Source organism: Squalius cephalus, assembly GCF_949319135.1.
Source record: "Squalius cephalus genome assembly, chromosome: 16".
NCBI classification, from domain to species: Eukaryota; Metazoa; Chordata; class Actinopteri; order Cypriniformes; family Leuciscidae; genus Squalius; species Squalius cephalus.
The window spans coordinates 28,306,212-28,330,824 of NC_137137.1; the positions used below are offsets into that span (position 1 = coordinate 28,306,212).

The 24,613-nt window shown below is 43.0% G+C and overlaps 1 protein-coding gene across 3 annotated transcripts in view; it reads right to left on the reverse strand.

The window, feature by feature from the left end:
* Positions 1-24,613, reverse strand: part of gpr153 (G protein-coupled receptor 153) — a 121,795-nt gene that overhangs the window by 62,749 nt on the left and 34,433 nt on the right. For all 3 annotated transcript variants that reach the window (XM_079896180.1, XM_079896178.1, XM_079896179.1), the window contains exon 2: positions 3,135-3,720. In XM_079896180.1, coding sequence (XP_079752306.1) covers positions 3,135-3,487 — 353 coding nt within the window. In that variant the 5' untranslated portion in view covers positions 3,488-3,720. The remainder of the gene's footprint in view (positions 1-3,134; positions 3,721-24,613) is intronic.

Below are 24,613 nucleotides of genomic sequence, written 5' to 3' on the forward strand. Positions count from 1 at the left end.
ACCACCGTACAAAATTTGGAGCCCCTGCGACCTTTTGACCCCAGTTTTCCAGACGTCCCACCTGCAACTTATTCGACATAGGCTGTTGGTGTCCAATTGGGCCAATTAAGCACGAAAATAGGTCGAAGGGACACGGAACTTCACACACCGTCCCAGGGGCCCGTGACGAGGCCCCCAAGTCAGTTTCGGGACGACAGTGCCGAACCCTGACTTAACCCTAAGCCTAACTGTAGTCCCATCTGTAACTTATTTGACATAGGCTGTTGGTGTCCAATTGGGCCAATTAAGCACGAAAATAGGTCAAAGGGACACGGAACTTCACACACCGTCCCAGGGGCCGGTGACGAGACGCCCAAGTCAGTTTCGGGTCGATCGGACCATTCTGTCCGTTGTCCACGAATCACCTACGAAAATGAATGGTATAAGTTACACGTGTACACAGGTCCCGTCCGGCACCCGGAGCTTCGAGGGGCCCCAAACTTCACGTGCCGGTCGTCTGGGGGCCCCACGACAGCATATCAATAGGAAGGGCGTCTAGAACACAGGGGACATATTTTTGGTGTGCTTTGTCAAAAATTCTCAATAGGCCCTCTTTCTCACATAGACCTACAGACCCTCTTGAATGGGCAAATTGAAAAATAGGGAGGAGAATGTTTTTCTGCCAAAAAATAGACATATGACTAATATAGGACCCCGGGGGCCCCCGGATTACCACCGTACAAAATTTGGAGCCCCTGCGACCTTTTGACCCCAGTTTTCCAGATGTCCCACCTGCAACTTATTCGACATAGGCTGTTGGTGTCCAATTGGGCCAATTAAGCACGAAAACAGGTCGAAGGGACACGGAACTTCACACACCGTCCCAGGGGCCCGTGACGAGGCCCCCAAGTCAGTTTCGGGACGACAGTGCCGAACCCTGACTTAACCCTAACCCTAACTGTAGTCCCATCTGTAACTTATTTACAGGTTTGTACACGAAGTGCCTACGGTGTCCCCTGACAGCCTATTCTTCATCCCTTTGTCCACGAAGTGCCTATTGTGTCCCCTGACAGCCTATTCTTCATCCCTTTGTCCACGAAGTGCTTATGGTGTCCCCTGGCAGCCTATTCTTCATCGGTTTGTACACGAAGTGCCTACGGTGTCCCCTGACAGCCTATTATTCACCGATTTGTCCACGAAGTGCCTATGGTGTCCCCTGACAGCCTATAATTCATTCCTTTCGTCCACGAAGTGCCTATTGTGTCCCCTAACAGCCTATTCTTCATTGGTTTGTCCACGAAGTGCCTATGGTGTCCCCTAACAGCCTATTCTTCATCCCTAGGTCCACAAAGTGCCTACTGTGTCCCCTGACAGCCTATTCTTCATCGGTTTGTCCACGAAGTGCATATGGTGTCCCCTGACAGCCTATTCTTCATCCCTTTGTCCACAAAGTGCCTATAGTGTCCCCTGACAGCCTATTCTTCATCCCTTTGTCCACGAAGTGCCTATTGTGTCCCTGACAGCCTATTCTTCATCGGTTTGTCCACGAAGTGCCTATGGTGTCCCCTGGCAGCCTATTCTTCATCCCTTTGTCCACTAAGTGCCTATGGTGTCCCCTGACAGCCTATTCTTCATCCCTTTGAATATTTTTTGTGGTCAAACCTACTGTACACCAATCAGGGGACACAACGCAACACAATGATGTACATTTCACCCATTAATTGTGCAAAATTTGCATAAAATCACACTGTCCACGGACAGCTCACAGGGGCCCTGTGAGGGCGTCATCTCCTCGACGGCCCTCCCTTGGAGATCAAACTGACGTCAAACTGACGTCATCAGAAATAGAACGCCATTCCAGACCGGAAGTAACTTTTCAGATTTTGATCTTTACCATGGCAAACAATTTTTTTTCTGTGTATTAACTTGCTCGGATTAATTGTTCACCACAAGACTAGTAATATGCGCTAACAAAGTAAATAGGGTCAATTTTGATTTCATGTCGACTTTAAACAACTCTCGACAACAATTTGCTTTGACCTCCATATGAAAAACATTGCAGATAACATAATTGAAGGAAGGATTTTACTATTTCTTAACTTGCATGAATATCTAATTGTGGCAAGGGGGGCATGGTCTAGCGAAGTCTGTGTCAGGAGAGAGGATCGGGAGACAGGTGCGGCGTAAGTGGGTCAAGTGCAAATGACAAACACCTGTGTCTTGTTTCAGTGATTGGCGTGGAGAAACCGCATATAAGCGACGGGGAGATATCATTCGAGAGAGAGTCAACTGGGAGACCTATGGGTGAGCGCTCGTGAAGCAGCACGTGAAGCAGCATGGAGAAAAGACTGTGATGAGAGAGAGAGAGAGAGCGCCGAGTGAGGGAGCGCGAGACATCTTGATTAACCCTTTGTGGACTGAGTTTATGTTGCAGCGCTGTGTGCGCACCTTTTCTTTGTACTTTTATTTTGTTTTTGCAATAAAACCCACAGTCTCCCAAGCCGACCCTGTCCTCTTCCTTCCCTACATATTGAACCGTACTACACTAATTTTATTTAGATATTTACATTGGCATAATTGAATGGAATATGATTCATACTTCCGGTTTCAGGCTTAAGCCTAGTCCCAGACTATGCATGTTTGAGCCTTTTTACTGAAAGCAAATTGCTCTGACATATAATATGTTTCTGCCATTGTTTTGTCTCAAGATGCACACTTGTAAAGTTTCACACTGGACCTCCTTCAGGTAGTCTCGGGTTCGGGTCCACATGACAGCTTTCATGTTAGCAATTTTGTTTTATGTGAACTGTGCCCCGTTTTGAACTAAACTGCCAGTGTGAAAGAACCCTAAGACACATTAATAAAAGGTACTTAAATGCCCTAATTCAACTAAGGTCTAATCCTGGCTTAATCTAAACTTTGTCTGTGAAACCAGGTCAGTGTTCTATCAGTTTTATTTATCTTATAAACTCCAAGGTAATTTTAAGTTTACTTCTGGTTTCATTCAATACACATAGATTACCTACATTTTCAAAGCACAAAGAAAAAAAAAAAATAGGTAGGCATTTTCAAAATTTAAGAATTTAGCACTGTAAATGAAAATTAAAATCCAATTCTTGTGTCAACAAAGGTCAGGTCAAGTTTCTTTCACTTACCTATAATTGACAGGCCAGCGAACCATCCACATGCGGTGGTAGGACAGGGAGGTGACTGAGAAACAAGTGACAAGGGTAAGGGTGTAGAATGTGGAGACAAAGACCTTGCAGAGTCCTTCGTTCCACTCATAGTTGGAGTGTTGTCGGCGTAGCTGAATGACACAGTACATGGTGATGGGGATGCCCATGTTGAGAATATGCGTGCCAGCCAGTGTGCAGATGAGGAATTCCAGTGGCTTCCACTTCTTCTGCTTGGCGCTCACACTCAGGATTCCCCAGGCATTGGCCAGGATGGACACTCCCGAGCAGACCAGCCAGGCCAGTGCATTAGTGCTGATGACCTCATCGTTCATGATGGAGCAGCCTGCTGGTGAGAGCTGGTGGGGGGAGGAATGGTGAAAGGTATGGGAGCAGCCGCTGGCATAGGCAGGTGCCAGGCCCGAACAGGCATTCCTACAGGGACGGGCAGTCCTTCCTCTGGATGTGCTGAGAAGATAGGGCAAGGGGCATAGCAGCGTGAAGAGGCACTGGGGTCAGGCAGAGAAGGAGAACGTGCACTGAGAGCCAGTCCAGTGCTGTAACAATCCTACAAAAGAAAAGACAAGACAGGTCTTGAAAAGACAAACAAGACAAGAATGGAGGGAAAGAAGAGACAGAGAAGATGGAGGCATTCAATTGAACTAGATTTAGGCTTTCTACACCTATTGACCAATAATTTACTATGACTTTTCCAGTCATTCATGGTTTTTACAATTCTTTCATAGAGATTGCTGGGACAGATAACATTTGTATTTTAGTAACCCAGTGGTTCTCAATTCCAGTCCTGGCGACCCACCTTTATGCACATTATGAAAACTTAAAAATGCTGCTTTCAGGGGATGCATAACAAGGTAGAAATCTACCCAATCAGTATGAGCAGAGGCCTATAAATCATCTATGTTCCTCGATAGTTTTTTCTGCATCCCTCCTCCACCCCGTCTCCTCACAAGGACATACACTTGATCTAGTGTAATCGCATGGTTTTTCCCTCTGTGACCTTGAGGTGTGTGAAAATGGTTTGTCTGATCATAAGACTGTTATGTTTACTGTTCCTTGTGTATCTCATGATTCTAATCCTATTACATATGCTCGCCGGTCTCTGCTAATTGCTTATACCACCAGAAATGCCTTTTCATTAGCGTTCTGCGAAGCCACTGCTGTTTTAGTCATTTCAAACCCATTTCTGGCACTTATCTTCAAGAAATAGCTTAAGCCTTCGGGATATTCTATTTATATTATTTCTCCATTTCCTTAAACTTTTTTTTATGTAGTTGGTCCGCATCTCCTGATAAATAGCTGTTTAGAAACTGGTATTGTACCTGATTTTTTTAAAACATGCAACAGTCTACCTCTTGCTTAAAAAAACAGAACCTAGACCCCACAGTGTTAGCCAATTTTAGACCCATCTCCAATTTGTCTTTTATTACAAGTATTCTGGAGAAAACAATCCTCCAACAATTGCAAAATTTTTAGCTGATAATATGATTTTTCAGTCTGATTTTAGAAAACATCACTCTACTGAGACCATACTTTTGAAGGTTTTAAATTAATTCCTAGTTAAGTTCTGTAATGAAACTCTAGATGGCACAGGCTAATAGGTCCTTAACTCAAATGCTTGCAATCATATCATTCTCTATAGGGCAGAGCTGATTGGCTCCAGCTGTATCAGTAGCCAAGGAGCTTGCGTACTCAACCTTCACATACTTATTTAGCTTTTGCCTTAGCAGTGCAACGTGCTTTCAGAAACCCTTCACCTTCCCCAGCTCCACCTGTATATATCTGCTACGGGTAATTCATGTATGCTATATTGTGCAGCAGCAGCATGTCTTACTTGCTCACAGCAGCGTGTCATGTACGTATTGGCAGTAGGAAGTCCCGTACTTGCTCTGCAGCAGCAGTAATAACAGCAGCAGCATAGCAGATCTATTTGGCAAAGACCAAGACCACATTGTCATACCCATTACCATGCCAAATACTCTGAGAGTTGTCATGACAGAACTTGTGCTCTTAGATTTAAATGCTGTATTCGATGCAGTAGACCACACTGTTATTACCTGCCTGGAGTACTGTCCAAGCATTAAAGGTAGTTCCCTGGATCTTATTTTACAAACAGAAGTTTCTTAGTTAACATTGGAGATCACTTTACTAGTGATGCTCTTTTATCTTGTGGGGTTCCCCCGGAGATTAATTTTGGCTCCCATTCCTTTTTCTTTATACATGCTTCCACTTGGATCTATATCTATAAAATATGGGCGGTCATTGCATTGTTATGCTGTTGACACCCAAATGTATTTGCCTTTAAAACAAAATTTGGATGGTCTGGACACTCTCATGGCCTGTTAGACAGATTTAAAGGCCTGGTTGTCTCTAAACTTCTTGAATTTCAATGATAGTAAAACAGAAATGATTGTATTCGGACCTTCAGATCCACTTAATGCTCCCAAATTAAACCTTGGTGGGCTGTCTTCTTGTGTGAAACCATGGGTTAAAAATGGGTGTTGTTTTTGTTGAATCTCTGAAATTTGATAAGCAGATAAACTCGGTGGTCTTTTTCAGCTTCGAATGTTAACAAATGTAAAGTCATTTCTTTCATTTGAAAACTTCAAAAACTCCCCCTGGGGAAAAACAAGACAGACATCTGACAGGAACAGGAAACACGAGGGAACATAGACAACGAACCAGCACAGGACTGCAAACACAGGGAGACTAAATAGGGAAGCAAACAAAAGAGGGTAACGAGGAAAGCAAGATGGGAGGGGCTAGACAATTGACAGGAGAGCACATGGCACAAGGAAATACATGACAAGCCATGTGCTCACAACAAACCAGACTATACACAAACACATGACAAACCGGGAGTGTCAGAGCTCTGTCACCAAACCAAGATATAAACCAGACAGAAGTGACAAAACCCTGACAAATGTCTTACCATTTGATCATCCACCAATGGAGTAGTTTTCAAATATTGGAATGCAAAAGAGGAATAAACATTAATGATCTAATTTATTCTGTAATCATCCATCTCAAATGGCAAGACACCACACGAAATGATATTGGTGAGGATCAGATTCAATTGAACAAACTAATAATATATGTTATTCACAGCTTTTTCCTTTTCCTTGCCCTTACCAAATCTGATAAGCACCAATCCATCTGCTTTTGTTGTGTCAACACAGAAGCAGCAAGCAATAATGACAACTGAGATTTTTTTTTTTTTTTTTTTTGCTGTTTGTTTTTGCCAAAAGATGCCTGTGACAAAACCAATATCATGCCAAAGTTAATGTATTATGAAGGGTAGAGTGGATTAAACATAAGGGGCTTTCACACCTTTCACACCAGTTCTAGAAACTTAGTTATAGGAACCAGCCACCAGGGTGGTTCCCAGAGAACTTAATGTTCCCCTAGGGCCATTTTGTGAAACTCTTAAGTGACATAAGCTGCAGTTGTTGTTGTGACTTTTATTTTGACGGCGCAGTGGACCTTATTTTGACGGTGCTGTGAACGCCAGAGCACACAGCGCTCCCATTCTTCTTTAGTTTACAATCTGTTTAACAGTCCTGTCTAATACGTTATTAGATAGAACTGTTATACAAAGAAAGTAGACTGTATATGGAAAAGTATTAGCATTATATAGTATCGTGCTGTTGATGTCCAATGTCGCTAGCTGAGCAGAAATACATAATTATGTTTCGCTTGGTCCCCTCAAAGTTGCATTGGATTTTCTCTTTAGCGTAAAGGTTAAGAGGGTCCATCTATCATTGTTTTCCATGTTCGTAGAGTTTGTGAAGTATATATATAGACTATAGCCGCTTTCCGACCAAGTAGTTACAGGAACTTAGTTCTAGGAACTGTCCACTTCTAAACAGTTCTAAGAACTACTCTCCCCCAAACTCGGTTTTGCTGTTTGCGTTCGCACTGGCCAAGTGGCCATAGGAACTGGTAGGAGGGGTAAGGGAGTGACGCAAGCACGGTGACTTTTATTTTGACGGAGCGACGGACCTTTATTTTGGCAGCGCTGAGAACGCCAGAGCAAACAATGCTCGCATTCTCTGTGTTTATTAGTTAGCGATCTGTCTAACAGTACTGTTTAATATGTTATTAGATAGAACTGTTATAGAAAGTAGACAGTATATGAAAAAAAGGTTATTAGCCTATACCGTGTGATTGATGTCCAGTGTTGCTAGCTGGGCAGATAAACATAATCATGTTTGGCTTGGTCCCCTCAAAGTTGCGTTGGATTTTCTCTTCAGCATAAAGGTTTAGAGACCCATTTTTCACTGTTTTCCATGTTTGTATAGTTAGTTTATGGAGTAAATATATAGGCTATAATCTGTGTGTTTACATTCTAGCTGTTTTAAAAATGGCGTGTGCTGGTTCCGCGTGCGTTCGGTCAATCAGCGAACACTAATGTCACGGGTAGTTCCTATAGTGCTGGTTTAGACCCTACTCTGAAGTAGGACCTAAATTAGTTTCTCCAAATGGAGTTCCTAGAACTAAAATCGTTCCTAGTTCCTGCGGTGCGAACACGCCGACATCCGGGTACTTTAGCCAATAGTTCTAGGAACTGTGAAAAGGTTCCTCCGTTCGGAAATAACTGTTCCGTGATAACCCATTCAGTGAGATTTTTGGATAACACTGGGAAAGCATGTGTACCGTCCAAGGACCACACATGGAGTGTCGGACGCGGGTGCCATAGGGTGCCCTGTCTCTGAGTCAGAAGGTCCTTCCTCAGAGGAATGAGCCAGGGAGGGGCTGTCACAGGGCTATGGGATGAGTTCTGGGCCAATAGGGAGCCACCAGAAGGACCTGCTCCTCTTCCTCCCTGACTTTGCACAGGGTCTGTGCAAGTAGGCTCACTGGGGAGAACGCATATTTGCGAAGGCCCCGGGGCCAGCTGTGTGCCAGTGCGTCTGTGCCGAGTGTTCCCTCGGTCAGGGAGTAAAACAGCTGGCAATGGGAGGTCACTGAGGAGGCAAACGGGTCTTCCTGAGTCTCCCTGAACTCTCTCCAGATCAGCTGAACCACCTGGGGGTGGAGTCGCCATTCTCCCGGGAGCACAGCTTGTGATAGCTCGTCGGCCACAAGGTTGAGCACCCCGGGGACATACATGGCCCGAAGCGACCTCAGATGCTTCTGACTCCAGAGGAGGAGATGGCGGGCAAGTTGCGACATGCGACGGGAGCATAGAACACCTTGCCGGTTGATGTACGCAACGGTTGCAGTGTTGTCCGTACGGACCAGCACATCCCTGCCCAGTAGCGGCCTCTTTAAGCGGCTCAGAGCGAGATGAACTGCAAGCAACTCGAGGCAGTTGATGTGCCAATGCAGTTGGGGGACCGTCCACACCCCGAACACTGCATGCCCGTTGTACGTGGCACCCCAGCTGATGGCAGAGGCATCTGTAAATACCACAGCATGCATGGACACCTGTTCCAAGGGCACTCCTGCCCGCAGGAATGAGGGGTCTGACCAGCGGCTGAAGGTCTGGCGGCACACTGGTGTGATTGTCACCCGGTGAGTGCCGCGATGCCATGCTCATCTCGGGACTCGGTCGCTGATGCAGTCTCATATGGAGCATTCCGAGCGGAGTTACTGCTGCTGTTGCTGCCATATGCCCGAGGAGCCTCTGAAAGAACTTCAGTGGGACCGCCGTTCAGCCTTTGAACGTATTCAAGCAGTTCAGCACCGACCAAGCGTGTTCCTTTGTGAGGCGCACTGTCTGTGCGACCGAATCCAACTCCATACCAAGGGATCCTCTACACGGGGGAGAGTTTGCTCTTTTCCCAGTTGACCTGAAGACCCAACTGGCTGAGGTGCCTGAGCACGAGGTCCCTGTGTTCACATTACTGATCTCGAGAGTGTGCTAAAATGAGCCAGTCGTCGAGATAGTTGAGGATGCGAACACCCTGTTCTCTCATGGGAACAAGGGTCCCCTCTGTGACTTTCGTGAAGACACAGGGAGACAGGGACAGCCCGAAGGGCAGGACCTGTACTGATATGCTCGACCCTCGAATGCAAAGTGCAGAAATGGCCTGTGTCGAGGGAGAATCGAGACATGAAAGTATGCGTCCTTCAGGTCGATCGCTGCAAACCAATCTCGGGGACGGATGCATTCAAAAATGCGCTTTTGCGTGAGCATTTTGAACGGTAGCTTGTGAAGGCTCTGATTCAAAACTCGCAGGTCCAAGATCGGTCATAACCTACCGCTTTTCTTGGGTACAATGAAGTAGGGGCTGTAGTACCTTTACCTCATATCGGCTGGAGGGACCAGCGTCCCCGCTCACAAGACAAAGGCATCGGCTGCTCTCACTGTAGTGGAGTGGATGACACGAAACTTGGGGGGATGCCGGGCACACTGAATCACATAGCCGAGCCTGATTGTCCGAACGAGCCAGCGGGACGGCAGGGCCGTATTAAGACAGTGTGGTGCCCCACTATACCTCAAAGCCCCCCCCCCCCCCCCCCCTTTATATAACAACTGCAAAACCACTCAATTGACATCTGTCCATTTTGGATTTAGATTCATTTTCTGTAGCCGTTAAAAAAAATTACACATTTGCGCGTACTTGTTGTGGACCAACTCAACTCTGACAGATTGGGGAGGGGGGGGGGGGGAGTGATAGTGGTCATGTAATCTTTATTTATTTATAATTTATTATTATTATTATTATTGTTAAATTAGTGTTCATAAACGAGTTATGTATGGTCTTTCAAGAATTTCAAGTTAATAATATACAATTTACGAAAAATATTTTTAAAGCTTGTGTCATGTGGTGCCCCCCTAGTGGTTGTGAATGGTTGGTGCCCCTGGGCACTGGCCCAAGTGCCCTTATGGATAATCCGGCTCTGCGGGACGGACTGGGGAGCTCTAACCAGGCTCGCAAAGAACGTACAAGCGGGACCAGAGGGACCGCACTCATACCCGCAGTGGGGCAGGGACACGGCTTGGGAGGCTCTCTCTCAGAGGCAGCTCGTCGCGGGGTCTGAGTGTGCTGTGCAACACTTACCTGGCTCCACAGGGCAGGGGGCGCAGGAGAAGGCTTGGTTGCGTTCTTGAACTGCACTGCAGCCCGCTGGCGATAGAAGAGGCGGATGAGAGTGGTTGCCCTCTTCAGACCCAGAGATAGAGGAACTGCTCTTTTTTTTTTTTGGAGAATGGGAACCACTGTGATTCCAGTGACGGAACAGAATTTTGACTCAAAAGATTTGTTGCCCGGCAGCTCCAGCCATCTCCGGGTCACCCGTCTCAGGGGTGATTGTTTCACCGACCACTTATCAGCGACTGAGGTGGTGTCATCCTCCTGTGGCTGACACAGTAGAGCAGGCTGTCAGGCTTTTTTTGCAGGGATTGATACCCTTGGCGACGAGTAGACTGAGGGGCGGCCGACGTGGCACTCTGGTGGTACGTAGGGGGAAGCGATTAAGTCTGCTGCTGACTGCGGAGAACTGCTGGGCCAGTCCTCAACAGTGTCACCGAAAAGGCCACCTTGTGAGATGGGAGCATCGAGAAAGCGTAGACGACCTCTCACACCTCTTCAAGGACAGGGGTGCTTCTGGACCACCAAGGTGGACATTGTCTGACTGAAGGCCTGCGCTGTGACTTGATCATGGTCAGTCGACAAGCGCAGCTCCACCCCCGGCTCAGAACTACCCTCGTGTAATAAGAGTGCCTTGGCCTCACATGGAAAGCATGGCTATCAGCTCTGAATCTGATTCAGCATAAGTACATACACTATTACAGTGGGAACTCAGTATTGTCCTCATTTCCAGAGCGAAACAGCCCCTCTTTCCGATGCTGCAATCGACATCTGCCCTCAGCTGGAGCCCTAAATAAAACACTAGGTTCCCCAATTTACTTTATTTTTTTGAAGGACCAGCAATCCCATCCAGAAGCTGCACAGCTTGTGACGCGCTAGAGGGGGAGGGGCCCTAAGGGGCTGGTTCCCTAAACGAGAAGCCCTCAGCTCTCAGATCACCCAAGCTATTCTATTGAAGTAGACCTCTCCTGGTGGCCACCAGTGAGGGCACTACAATGGAGAATAGAAAAGGGGACCACACACCCAGAGTGCAGAGTGAGCGCTAGGTTGCCGTGACAACCCGCGCTGCAACCCGGAAGCTCGATGATACACGGCACGCTAAGGAGCGAGAGACCCGTCCGGGTTTTGCCCGGCGGAAGCTCTCGCTGATCTCCACGGTCTCCCAGAGTGTCGAACAGACCTGCAGCTGTGCTTTTACACACAAGCAGCGGCTGGCCAACAACAGAGGGGACTCAAGCTTTCCGGAGAAAAAAAGAGTCGACCAGCATGCCGACGTGCTCATGTTCCTATGCGAAAACATGAACCACCCACGAACACAGTCTCACATGTTTCCCAGGCATGCGAGACAGTGATCGTGGCCATCAGTGTGGACAGGAAACTAACGCATCCAGAAACACACAGGTGGAATGTCATCTTTAGAAAGACGCAACTCACACCCATGTAAGCTCTTTTAGGAGACTCGCTCTCTCTTGGTGCTGAAGCACACAGGGGAAAAGATCGCGGCAACACTGACAGGGAATGTGCAGCCTGTAGACAGTGTGCACTCACTCTCATTGAAGGCGCAGCTCTTACCAGCTGTAATAACAGCTTTTTAGCGCTCACTGAATGCACCGTCACACCAACTCCAATGAGGAGAAAGCGTCTTCCTTAAGAACTGGCTCTTTTAGATAATACTGCTTGCAGATTAGAGACAGAACAAACAAACTTCTCGGCTCCTCAGCGAAAAGCTGAAGATGCGATGCACCTGCTGCTCATTATATGCGCATGCCGCAATGCAGCGCAGCTGATGCAATTATCGCATGTCAATGTGCATTCGCTCGTTTTAGTTACACTGGAAGTAGATTGGCCTCTCTAGTGAGATTCCTATTCGTCGGTCCCTGACGTGGCGTCGAGAGACCGACTGAAGAGGAACTGTTCATTCTGTGTGAGTACAACAGTTGCAACAGTCCATTGTTTAGCAACAGTTAATTGCAATTAATTAGAGCAGTCAGTGTAGGTATGATGGCAATTTGTGTCATTACAATCCTGCAATGCCATCTGAGACCTGGTCAAGTGAAAGTTCATTGTTGTTGTTTTTATTGGCTGGATAACAGATAAGTGAGGGCTGAGTGTAGTTGATCGACATTGGTACCCAATAATTTATATTTGGGGCCCTATCTTGCACCCAGCGCAATTGACTTTGTACACTGACACATGTATCATTCCTATTTTGCACCCGACGCACAGCGGACTTCTCCTTCCACAGACGCACGTTGGTAAATTAGGGAATGAACTTGCGCTTCCGGGGGCGGTTCAGCGAAAAGAGGAAATGTTCTCTGGTGCTATTTGCAGTTCCAGAAAACAATTCTGCCACAGACCAGGAAAAACCTAGTCTAAAGTCAGTGGCGCGGTATTCAGATACTATTTTAAGGCCGCATGCTTGTCCAATAGTGTAGCATGTGCACAACGCGCATTCACTTTGCTTCTCTCATCTACACAGAAGCAGCAGCTGCAATTTTTGCAAACCATACATAACTACAAGGAAAAATATTCCACATGAGGGAAATCATTGTGGTGTCCATGAAGATGTGAAAAAATAGTAAAATAATAATTGCAAAAAAGTGCAATAATTGAAAGTGAATGTCTAATAAGTTAATGTCCAAAAAGAATTATAATAAATTAAATTAAAAATTTCTCTTTCCTTCTGCCCTAAATGGCTGTATAGTTCACTTATTGGCACGTGCCAGCCCTGCATATGGCTTGTGCGATTTGTCCCTGAGATGCGGGTGTAGAACCACCATGTGTATTGTCCGTCATTATCTGTCTTGTTGCCATACACTCTGAGACAGCTGGTCTTGAAAACATGGCAGACAATGGTTCCGTTGTCTCAATAGTCTTTGAGCTACCTTAACTTCTCTCTCAGCCTTAAATCTATCCTCAGCTCAGTCCCATTAAGGGTTAGTTCACAGAATAATGAAAATTATCCTAGGTGTATATGACTTTCTACTTTCAGCCAAGCACAATCGGAGTTATAATAAAAAATATCCTGGCTCTTCCAAGCTTTATAATGGGAGTGAATTGAGCCTGAGTTTTTAAAGCTCTAAAAAGCGCATCCATCCTTAAAAAAGTAATCCATATGGCTTGAAAGCAATGAGTTTCTGTAAGAAAAAAAAAAAAAATTTGTAACTTTATAAGCTATAATGCGAGTCTAATATTGTAAAATATATATTTTCGATAATATAAAAAATGTTTAGTACAGTACATTTGCTTGGGGGGGGGGGGAGTTCGGCTGTTAAGGATTTAAAATAAAGAACATTTCAAACAACTGGCAATCTATCCAGGCCCACCAAATTCTGCCCAGGAGCATAGACATAAATATGTAGTAACACAACTCTAAGAAGCCAGGACATAAACAAGACTTGCCTCAGTCAATGTCAAAGTACACGAGTCAACTATCCAAAAGAGACCGCACAGCTTTGCCCTAAATGTTAGATAATTATGGAATTATGGAATTATTATCTGCCGTCAAAGCAGAATACAATGCAGATGCAAAGATGGAGGCTATAGTGGAGCGGCTAAGTGCTTATGTTTTGCAGAATCGTTCAGTTTATGATACAAGCGTGAAAATTGGCATGAGCAGTCTCCATGGGTCACTTGACAAGAAAATTGTCCGAGCCACTTGAAATTTCAAGATGGCCACCACCTTAGTGGAGCAATTAGGCTTAAGAAATCATTTAGTTGGTGATACAAGCATGAAAATTGCCATGAGCCTAATTGCTCCACTAAGGTGGTGGCCATCTTGAAAAGTGGCCGCCATCTTGAAATTTCAAGTAGCTGTGAGTGGCTTATTGTCTAGTGACCATCAGAGACTGCTCATGCCAATTTTCATGTTTGTATCACCAAATAAACCACTATATCACTTAACTGCTCCACTAAGGTGTCGGCCATCTTGAAAAATGGCCACCATCTTGAAATTTCAAGTAGCTGTGGGTGGCTTATTTTCTAGTGACCATCAGAGACTGCTCATGCCAATTTTCATGCTTGTATCACGAAATAAACCACTATATCACTTAACTGCTCCACTACTACTAGAACAGTCTTCTATGAAGAGACTAAATAAAAGTAAAGCACTACAAGAAAGGAAAGTTTAAATAAATGTATTGTTTTGTTTTGTTTTATTTCTCTGCACTCTCACTGTACATCATTTATTTTTATGGCAAATAATTGTTGTAATTGTTTAAACTAAAGGCACTTTCTCCTGAATTGCAAAACTCTATAATTAAATAATGCAGATAATCAAGGCCGTGATCTAGTGGCTCCAACATTGCACTTATGCTAAAGTGGGTGGGAAGACATTGAAAATAATTTGTCTATCCTGCATTCCCACCTTCTCCGATTCTTTCTTGTCTTTTACTATGCCTTTAAGTTAATGTGGAAAAGGGGCCAATAAGACATTACAGAAGAAAGAAATCATTCAGTGGTACGTTTTCCAAAAGCATCTTTAGCCAACAACAGTCGCAAGTTCTGTTGAACTCTGTTGGTAATGGCGGAAATGAAAACTTTAGCGTAAGTTCTGCTGGGAAGACTCAATTGTTACGTCACTTATTACCTTCTTATCTATCCATCCAATCGTGTTCTAATATTTGTAGTATAAAAGATCGGAACTTACACAAGTCTGAGTTCGCAGATGCTGACGCTTTCATTCACCTCCATCCTCCCCACCACCACCACCAGGATGGTTCCTTCCCCTCCATCCTCCCCACCACCACCAGCATGGTCCCTTCCCCTCCATCCTCCCCACCACCACCAGGATGGTCCCTTCCCATACCTCCCAGGGGGTCGGCTGCGCCCCTGCCTTCGTCTCCAGGCAGGAAATGCAGATTCCGTACCCTCAGATTAAGAGCTACGGACGGGGCCTACGCCAAAGAACTTTATATCATAATATTTGCTTGCTGGGCTGTTAATAAATATATATTTGTTACGGTATTTTGCCACCCGAGTCTTTCTGGTAAACTGGCGACCATAGTTGCTTTTGGGAAACACACCCCAGACTGACTTGGCTACAAAATGATTTATCAAAGGTCAATGCACCTTGAACTGAAAATAGGGGCTTGACAAGTACTAGCAGTTGCAGTTATTGTCAATACTTCATGCTAGCATTTGACAGTGTCTTTAGGAAAAAGTTTGCTGATTAAGACATTAAAGTGACAGAGAATAGTGCTGCATGGCTTTCATTCCAAATGTATCTATCTGATGTTTAATAATTGACCACTATAACAAGATGAAAAGGAACATCAGCGGGCACCTGACACTGCACCCAATTTAAAACAAAGAATCCAACCATATGCACAAAACATTCTTGCGCCTCTTCTGGTCGTCGGGTTGCCAAGGTATTGTATTTGTTTTGTGTTGATTTTTGTGAATTACAAATACAAACACCAAAAATCATTGTTACAGTGTAGGATAGGATAAAAGGATAGTTCACTCAAAATTTTTAATTGTGTTGTCATTTATTCCCCCTCATGTGGTTCCAAACCTATATGACTTGAGCACAAAATAAGATATTTTGATGAATGATGGTAACCTAACAGCACTGGTTACCATCGACTTCCATTGTATGGTTATTTCTCAAAATATCTTCTTTTGTGTTCCAAAAGAATTTTAATGTTTTGTGTGAACTATCCCTTCATGTCAGTCAGGGGCGGAGCTAGACTCTCAGTACAGTGGGGGCGGAGCTTTATCACGGGGCCCTCTGCTACCAAGTCATTTTCAAATTAAAACCGTTAAAAAAAAACGTAAAATATCTGATGAATGCATATGTAATAACATGTCACTTGTTGAGCCAAGTAAGCTTATATGTTAAATAAAACACGAAGAAAAGCCACATTTTTTGACAAGTTTGTATTGACGAACAAAGAAAACAGTTTGCCAGTCAAGTAAAAATGTTTCAGCACCACGGACAGATTCTGCACATTCAGATGCTCCCAATAGCCTACTGTAACGGAGCTGCCAACATTGTAAACTCCGAACCCGTGCATGAGATAGCCTATTCAAAGCTACGGGATTTCTTCATACGTTTGCGATATAACGAAATTTTAATTTTAATTACAATGGTCATGTTTGTGCTTTTTGATTAGGCCTATTTATTATGTGCAACATTTAAATTAATATTCAGAAACGGGTAAAGTTACTTCTACCGTTTGTTTTTACCAATTCACAAAATTAACAGAATGCATAGCTGATATAAAAAATTGGATGACTCGTAATTTCCTACTTCTAAATTCGGAAAAAACAGAGATTCTAATTATTGGACAAAAAACGTCCTCACGTAATAACCTAGAATACCGTCTAACACTTGATGGCTGCTCTGTCAAGTCTTTGTCGTCGGTTAGGAACCTGGGTGTGCTCTTTGATACCAATCTTTCATTTGAAAGTCATGTGTCTAGTATCTGTAAAACTGCATTTTTCCATCTTAAAAATATATCTAAATTACTCCATATGCTCTCAGTGACAAATTCGGAACAGTTAGTTCATGCGTTCATGACCTCAAGGCTAGATTATTATAATGCTCTACTGGGTGGTTGTCCTGCACGCTTAATAAATGAACTACAGCTAGATCAAAACGCAGCAGCTCGAGTTCTTACCAGAACCTGGAAGTATGACCATATTAGCCCGGTTCTGTCAAAACTGCACTGGCTCCCTATTAAACATCGCATCAATTTTAAAATATTGCTGATCACTTACAAAGCATTAAATGGTTTAGCTCCGCAGTACTTGAGCATTATTAACAATAATAATAAGTCACCCGTTCACCGGTCATTTTCCTCAGCTGTAGGCAAAGGCAAGTTTCAAATCAGTGCTTCTCCTGGGAGACTAGCGCTAAATTAGCCTATAGTTTAGCGCCATCTACTGTTTTAGAGGAGGAAGTTGCTCAACTGCATTTGTGAGAAAATCTGCCTGGACGCATTTGTGAGAAAATCTGCCAGGACGCATTTGTGAGAAAATCTGCCAGGACGCATTTGTGAGAAAATCTGCCTGGACGCATTTGTGAGAAAATCTGCCTGCACGCATTTGTGAGAAAATCTGCCTGGACGTAGCCTATTTGTGAGAAAATCTGCCTGCACGCATTTGTGAGAAAATCTGCCTGGACGTATTTGTGAGAAAATCTGCCTGCACGCATTTGTGACCTTTTGTGCTTGCACATTGCTTTCTGTTTGTTTGCGAGTCGAGATTTCCTTTGCAAAGCGGATCGAGTTTGTTTGCGAGTCGAGTTTTCCTTTGCGAAGTAGATTGAGTTTGTTTGCAAAATGCTGGATTTGTTTGTTAAATTATGGCACATATTTCGCTCCATACGTTGTGGACTGCGAAGTAGACTTCACAGGGTATTCCGCCATCTTAAGTGAGATTCTAATCCGAAGGGTGCGAACATGTTCAGCTCGAAGGGCACTGCACACGGCATAGGGAATAAGGGAACATCGATACATCACTTCACAGGAAGTGGAGAGCGAAGATCACCCAACTGTCATTCCGCGCACCACGTCATCACCAGTCAGAACGGTCATAACTAACGATGGAGGAGTTTACGTATGTGTGTAAGTATTCATACATTTCACCATTGTTATACAAATGACAGTATTTTTAACGGTTATTGTTGCGAATATTACATATACTATTTTTGATGATTATAATTTACCTCAGTGAATGCAGCCAGCTTAGCTAGTTTGTGAAGTAAAGTGATTTTATTTTAGGTAGTTGTAAAATAGTGCAATATAATTGTAAATATGTAATAAATATGAATTTAGTCCTATATATATTTATGTTATATCATAATCTGCGCGACTCCGTCGTTGACTTTCTTTGATGACATTTGCAGGGCGTTTCAAATGAGCGGGTATTGTCAGTGAAGTCCACTTCAACTGATATACCGTGCTCAGGGAGTAGGGGAGCAGTGAACATTGCGTATGGACCCTGTCAAATGGAACGCACATTAGATGTGTAAAAACAAGTGGAAAGCGCGAGGGCGCCGCTGTCTCCTTTCCACAAACGCTTGTTCTCCTGTGGCGTCTGTCGTTGCTATGCAACCGTGAACTGCGCTCTCCATGATGACAAGAGCTGTGTCTGAAATCGCTCCCTATCCACTATATAGTGCACTATTTAGGGTGTCGGCCATTTTGTAGTGGTGTCCGAATTCTGAGTGAACGACATCATTCCCTACATTCTTCACTACTTTTACCCACAATCCTCTCTGAATTCAAGTGTACATAGGATGTAGTACACTTGCTGAGACACTATTTCCCACAATCCAACACAATAAGGCGATAGAGCGCGAATGAAAAATAAACAAAAATGTCACCATGGCAACGGTGCACGCGAGTTAGAAAACAATCATTTATAAGACCAGATGCCTGGTCATTTATTTATATATACCGTTATATCTATATTTGAATAAACAAATGTTGTGTAGTGTTTTGTTCTCTTTTATTTTCACATATAAATGTAAAAAGTAAATAAATATGACAAGCAAGTGTTTTTATTATCTTTTTTTTTTTTATCAAATAACGCAATAAACGTGAAAAATACATACATACAATTGTTACATACAATTCATACAGCCAAAAAAAGGAAATATTAAAGATGGGTAGGTAATGTTTATGACAAATTGTCTGAGCTCTCTGGCGCGTGATAATTATGTCAGCGTCCGAATTCTTTGCTGATGTAGTGCACTCAACTGCCATTCACTATACGGGATTAGTGAACGAGTGAGCGGTTTCAGACACAGCTAAGGAAGTATCAGCAAAAGATTAATAGATTTCAAGCCCTTGCATTAGCTTTACTACTAGATATATGTATGGAGATGGAAAATAATAAGGCGCCCTGTACAGCTATGATCAGCTGTTCGGCCGAGCATTCAATGTTGTTACGCTGCAAGCTGATGGTTCGTTGCTGCCGCGCTCTATCACTCACACACCATAAAGAGCAAATTGTTTTTTAATGTTTCAATTTCGTGATTAAAATGACATAATTTGGAAGCGGATCATTTCTTCACAAACAGCTCATTATGACTCAATGTTAGAATGCTGCACCTACACTCGATAGTGTGAATAAGATCAGCGCAACGCAGACCACTGCATTGACAGGGTAAAACATATGATCTGTCTACGGCCAGGGCTCAGCGGAAGACAGAAAATGCCGGTCCAGCGCTGATTGAGGAATTAAATTCAAAAATAAAAGACAGTTTTACATCTTTTTTCTCGCATTCTCGCATTTTTTCTCGCATCTCGCATCTATCCACTACCTGCTAACGTTAGTGCACTGCACCCGAGCAAGCACACTTTGCAGTTCCTCCGGAAATGCATTTTTCTAGTTATTATTATTATTATTAAATTGGATGGGCTATCTCTGCTATTCTGAATTAACAGGATAGTTAAAGGGATACTTCACCTCTGGAAAGATGAATGTGTATTTAAAATAGGTCATTCATGTAGAAGAAATGTGAAGAAATTTTTTAATTTGGAGCTTTCTAGACTGAGAAAAGACAGAAAATGTATTTTTGGCTTATGTGGATGAAAGACAACAACTCCCAGAATGCACTTGCTTCGCTGCCCTAGGAGGCCACTCCCAAGCCACGCCTACCGGTAAGAGAGCGTAGTTGAAAACAACAAGGCTAGGCTACTATTGAGTCTCCGTGACGAGTCTGCCTGGGATTTCGAGATCGCCCAAAATGTCCGGGATTCGGCTTTTGCGTTCTACAGTCGCCATTCATCATGTTTACTGTGGCGAGCAGGACGAGGCTGACGGCCGCGGGAGAACGGCGCGAGGCCGGTGGCGTCATTACTGAGACGCGCCGGTCTCGTATCTCTCACGGAGGAGCGGGAATTTTCTTAGCAATGGTAAAACGCACTTCAACCGATCACTTGTTTAGCGTTCATGGTTAAACACTACATTCAGATTCACCAATCGGAATGAATTCAGTTAGATTGAAACAAAAGGTGTGCATGTAAACAATGAATGGCGACTGCAGAAAGCAGAAAGCAAATCCCGAATCCCGGACATTTTGAACGATCTCGCCCGCCGGACAAGTCCGGGAAAAAGAGGATGGTAACCCATTCAGCTTTATCCTACTACTCAGCTTTCTCCACAGAACAAGAGCCTGCTAGCTTAGCTTCCAAAGAAAGACGGCTGACACTGTGTGTACATTCTGTGAGTGAGATCCCACCCTCTATGGGCAGGTTGAAAACATGCGCGACAGCCCCTACTACTGGCTGTAGTCTTTAGCCTCTGGCCAGAAAATCCTCCGATGACGCAATATGACGATTTTTGCGTCATCGGAGGATTTTTTCCAGACAAAAAATACATAAATCTCTTGTCTCAGGGGGATATGAGGGTGGAAAGCATGGTAATTCGAAAATACTACAGGTTTTCTACTAATACAAAGCTTAATGCTAAATCCTGAAGTATCCCTTTAATTTTTTTCTTCTGCAGAACAAATTGTATAAAAACGAATAGCATACGAATAATAATAATAATAATAATAATAAAAATCTTATAAAGATCAAGAAATCCAGAAAAAACGTCAGTAGGGGTTCAGCGAAAAAACTACTTCCTGCTGCCAGCTGCCGATGACACCCGGAAGCCCTGCCATATTAGGATGGACCTGCCATTTCGTGGCAGCCAATCAGTATCGTCCAAAGTAGTAGCAACCAATCACACACATGTAACTGGAAGTCAAGCGACAGCGGCCAATGGTCAACGGTGGCGCCGGCGATAACCATAAAACATGGTAAATCATGTTAAACCATACTAGAACATTTTAAAACTTTTTCAAACTTTCTGGCTAGGCTTTTTCAAGCCAACTTAAAGTTTGTCTACGAACTTTACCATCTAGTTCAGGATTGTGGTCTATCATTCTGCTTTCAGAACAACAAATACAAAGCCTGTTTCAACAGTTACAGCTGCTTCATTAAACAAAGACAAGCATGTATTAAACTAGTACTACAAATGTAAAACTGAACTTAAATGATAGCAAAATATGATTTTAAATAAAGGTAATCGATGAGACAAAGTTCTTTTTTATATACAATTACAAAAACAAACAAAAAAACAACTACAACAAATTATTTAGCCTTTGCTGCTTCAAAGAAAAAGAATGCCTTTTTGAATTCACCTTATAGGACTACAATAAAACGAGGTTGATGGCGAAGTAAATCGCTCTGTATCTGCTGCTCACTCGCATTCGTTTCTAGTTGGCATGAACGCGTTTCGTCAACAGTTCATGTTTAAATAAGGCCAGATTGTTGACAATAGCCGCTTTTCCACCGAAATTACCCGGAACAATTTGTCCCAGGAACTTTTTTCCCAGGAACCTTTTTTGCCCCAGACCGGTTGCTTTCTGCGTTTACACCGCGGTCTAAAGTACCGGGAAGGTAAACTGCGCGCAACTGCTCCTCCCAGTCTGCGACGGACAGTAATCAGTTTTGAGCGCCACATTTATAAGTATGGAGGAGATTCAAACTGTGCTGCAGTTATTGGTTTACTAACGAGGTAATTAACATAACAAAATAGACGAGCACTGATACTAAAGCGTGTTCAGAAAGCTCGTATGCGTATAAAATTAGACAAGGTATGTTGTGAGATGACTGGGACGAACGCGCAAAAATTTCCTTTCGCGCAAATACGCTTAAAAAAAGCCTGAACCCCGTCTATCAATCATAAATAGTGACAGTCTTGTAAATAGTTGTTTGTTACCAACCTCAAAGCGCTATTTCAATCCTGTTATAGTAAATTTGTAACATGGTTTGCCTTGCAATAGATGACAATGTGTAAACATAATGACTTAATATTAAAAGCTGTGGCAGAAAAGAGACGAGCACTGATAAAGCGTGTTCAGAGCTCGTAATGCTAACGTTAGATATAAAATTGTATGTTATCAGCTATTGCGGACATTGGCCGTGAGATGGCTGTGACGAACGCGCAGAAAGTTTCCTCTTCCACAAATACCCAAATAATAAAGCCTGAAACTCGTCGCCAGTCCCCCAGTTTTTTTTATTAAATTCCATATTTGCAGACAGACAACTTTACTGCATGAAACCACTTTTTAAAAGGGAGGTTAAAAATAAAGAAAATGCTGCGTGGAGTCATCCAACCAAAATGCGGCGTGAACACAACCAATCAGCTTGTGCAGCGCACAAGTCCCACCCCTGAAAGTTCCTGAACTTTGAAAAAGTACTACCTCGTGAGCAGGGACTATCGGAGGGGGAAATATTTACCCGGAACTTCATTTAGACCCTGGTTCCTGCGGTGTAAACACATCGAGTACCAGCCCAAAGTTCCTAGTTCCTGGGGAAAGTTCCTGCGGTGGAAACGCGGCTAATCATACACACTGCTCAAACATTCAAAAACTACAAAACCAGTTGAAACAACTGGATTGAACACTCCAATTTTTTTTTTTTTTTATGAAAAACCTTTAAATACATTAGCTATAATATTTATAATTTAATTAATATAGGGCCTATTTGGACAGAGATTTATCCTGAAAGGAATTTTGCCTTTGCCTGTTCTCATTATTTAGTTTAATAAATGGGAAAATTTAATAAATATACAATATGATTACATAGGCATTTTTTTCTGAATAGATTTCATTATTTAACAAACATGTACACTGTTACATTATATTTATACACGTACAAATTCATATTTCAAGTGTAGCTTATTGTTTTTGTTTTTTTTGTTTTTTTTGTATTAGGCTATGTCTATGATCTTCGTTACTGGATTTATATTTGATAAACCTTTTTTAATCAAATAATATAAAATAATTACTAATAGAATTATTTTATTTAAATAAGTACTAAAATTTTATATTGATATAATAACTTATTTGCCTGGCTAAAAGCGGCATCCACCTCCGACTTCCGGTTATTAGCGGCAGCTGACGTCAGCTGCCAGTGGCAACTACTTTCTGCTGCCGATTTTTCGCTGAACCCCTTCTCAAAAATGTTTAACAAAATTACGAAAATAAGGATAAATTATGTTTGACAGGGAACACATCTCAAGGTCGCATGCACAGACTCATGTTCCAGTTGGAGCAGTCATCACCGAACAACAGGCAAATAAAATATTAAGCTAATTAAAGTTAGAAAAGTTCAGTGAGTGATTTTCTTTTTCTTTTGTTCTTTGATCAGCATTAATGGTAGCAGCGAGTATATGCTGTCAGTGCACTGATTCAATAGACATAGGCTTACTGTTTTTCTTTCTCAACCATTTAAGACAAAAAAAACGACTGTTTACGGGGATATTTGAACTTGAAAAAAGGTTGAATTTCCGTGGTTGAAACAACAATTCCTCTGATGCTATAAATGAACTAGAAGGATAGGCTAATTGTGAGATATAAATGTGTATGTGTCACTATATGAGAGGTGGCTCTTTTCGTGCTTTGTGAGTGCGCAGCACAGAAAACAGCGGGCATGCAGACGTGTTCTCTCACATTTAGCGCTTAAAGAATGCTATCAAGAAGAACACCGTTCCTGTCCAGTGACGCAAGATCGGCGGCATTTCAGGGGCCCCTAATTGCCACGGGGCCCTGGGGCGGCCGCACCCAAGCACCCGCGCTATCTCCGATACTGATGTCAGTATGGTCCTGTGGAATCTGAGGAATATTTCCAGCATCTTGTTGAATCTATTACATAAAGAATTAGGGCAGTTCAGAAGGCAAAAGAAGGGGGTCCGACCCAGTAATAGCAAGGTGTACCTAATAAAGTGGCTTTTGTGTGTGTGTGTGTGTGTGTGTGTGTGTGTGTGTGTGTGTGTGTGTGTGTGTGTGTATTTAAAGCAATCAAACTCTAGTAAAACTAGTAAAAAATTTAGCAATTACCTATTATTTTCAACTTATGAAATTTGCACTATACTACTGACTATATTTGCACAATAAACTTGCACTATATTACTCTATCCTACAAAAACAATTAATATTCAAGTTACATTTATTTCACATTACCATTATTTAGTTTGTTCTCCCTGTTTCCACCATAGAATACAAATCCAGAGGTCACTAGAACCTATTCAGCTCCAAGTCTGGGTCCATCTCTATATCCCACTCCCATTTCATCTGTGTTGTTGAGCGAGAACTGCAAACTACAGCCTCAGCCAGACACTTTACTGCCCTCTAACTGCATCAACTTCAAACACTACAAACTAATCATTACAACCACAATGTAATCACTATCCAATATTTAAAAAATGAACAGAATAATTTAATTTATTCATTGAGCATACAACTTGTATTCAATTAAAACATACAAATTATGTAACAAGATAATATTGAGCATTTGTACATTCTTTGTAATGCCAGAGGAGGATGGGCTCCCCTAGATGGATCTGGAATGGATCCTCTCCAGATTTTTTTCCCCCTCCACACCCTATAAATATTAG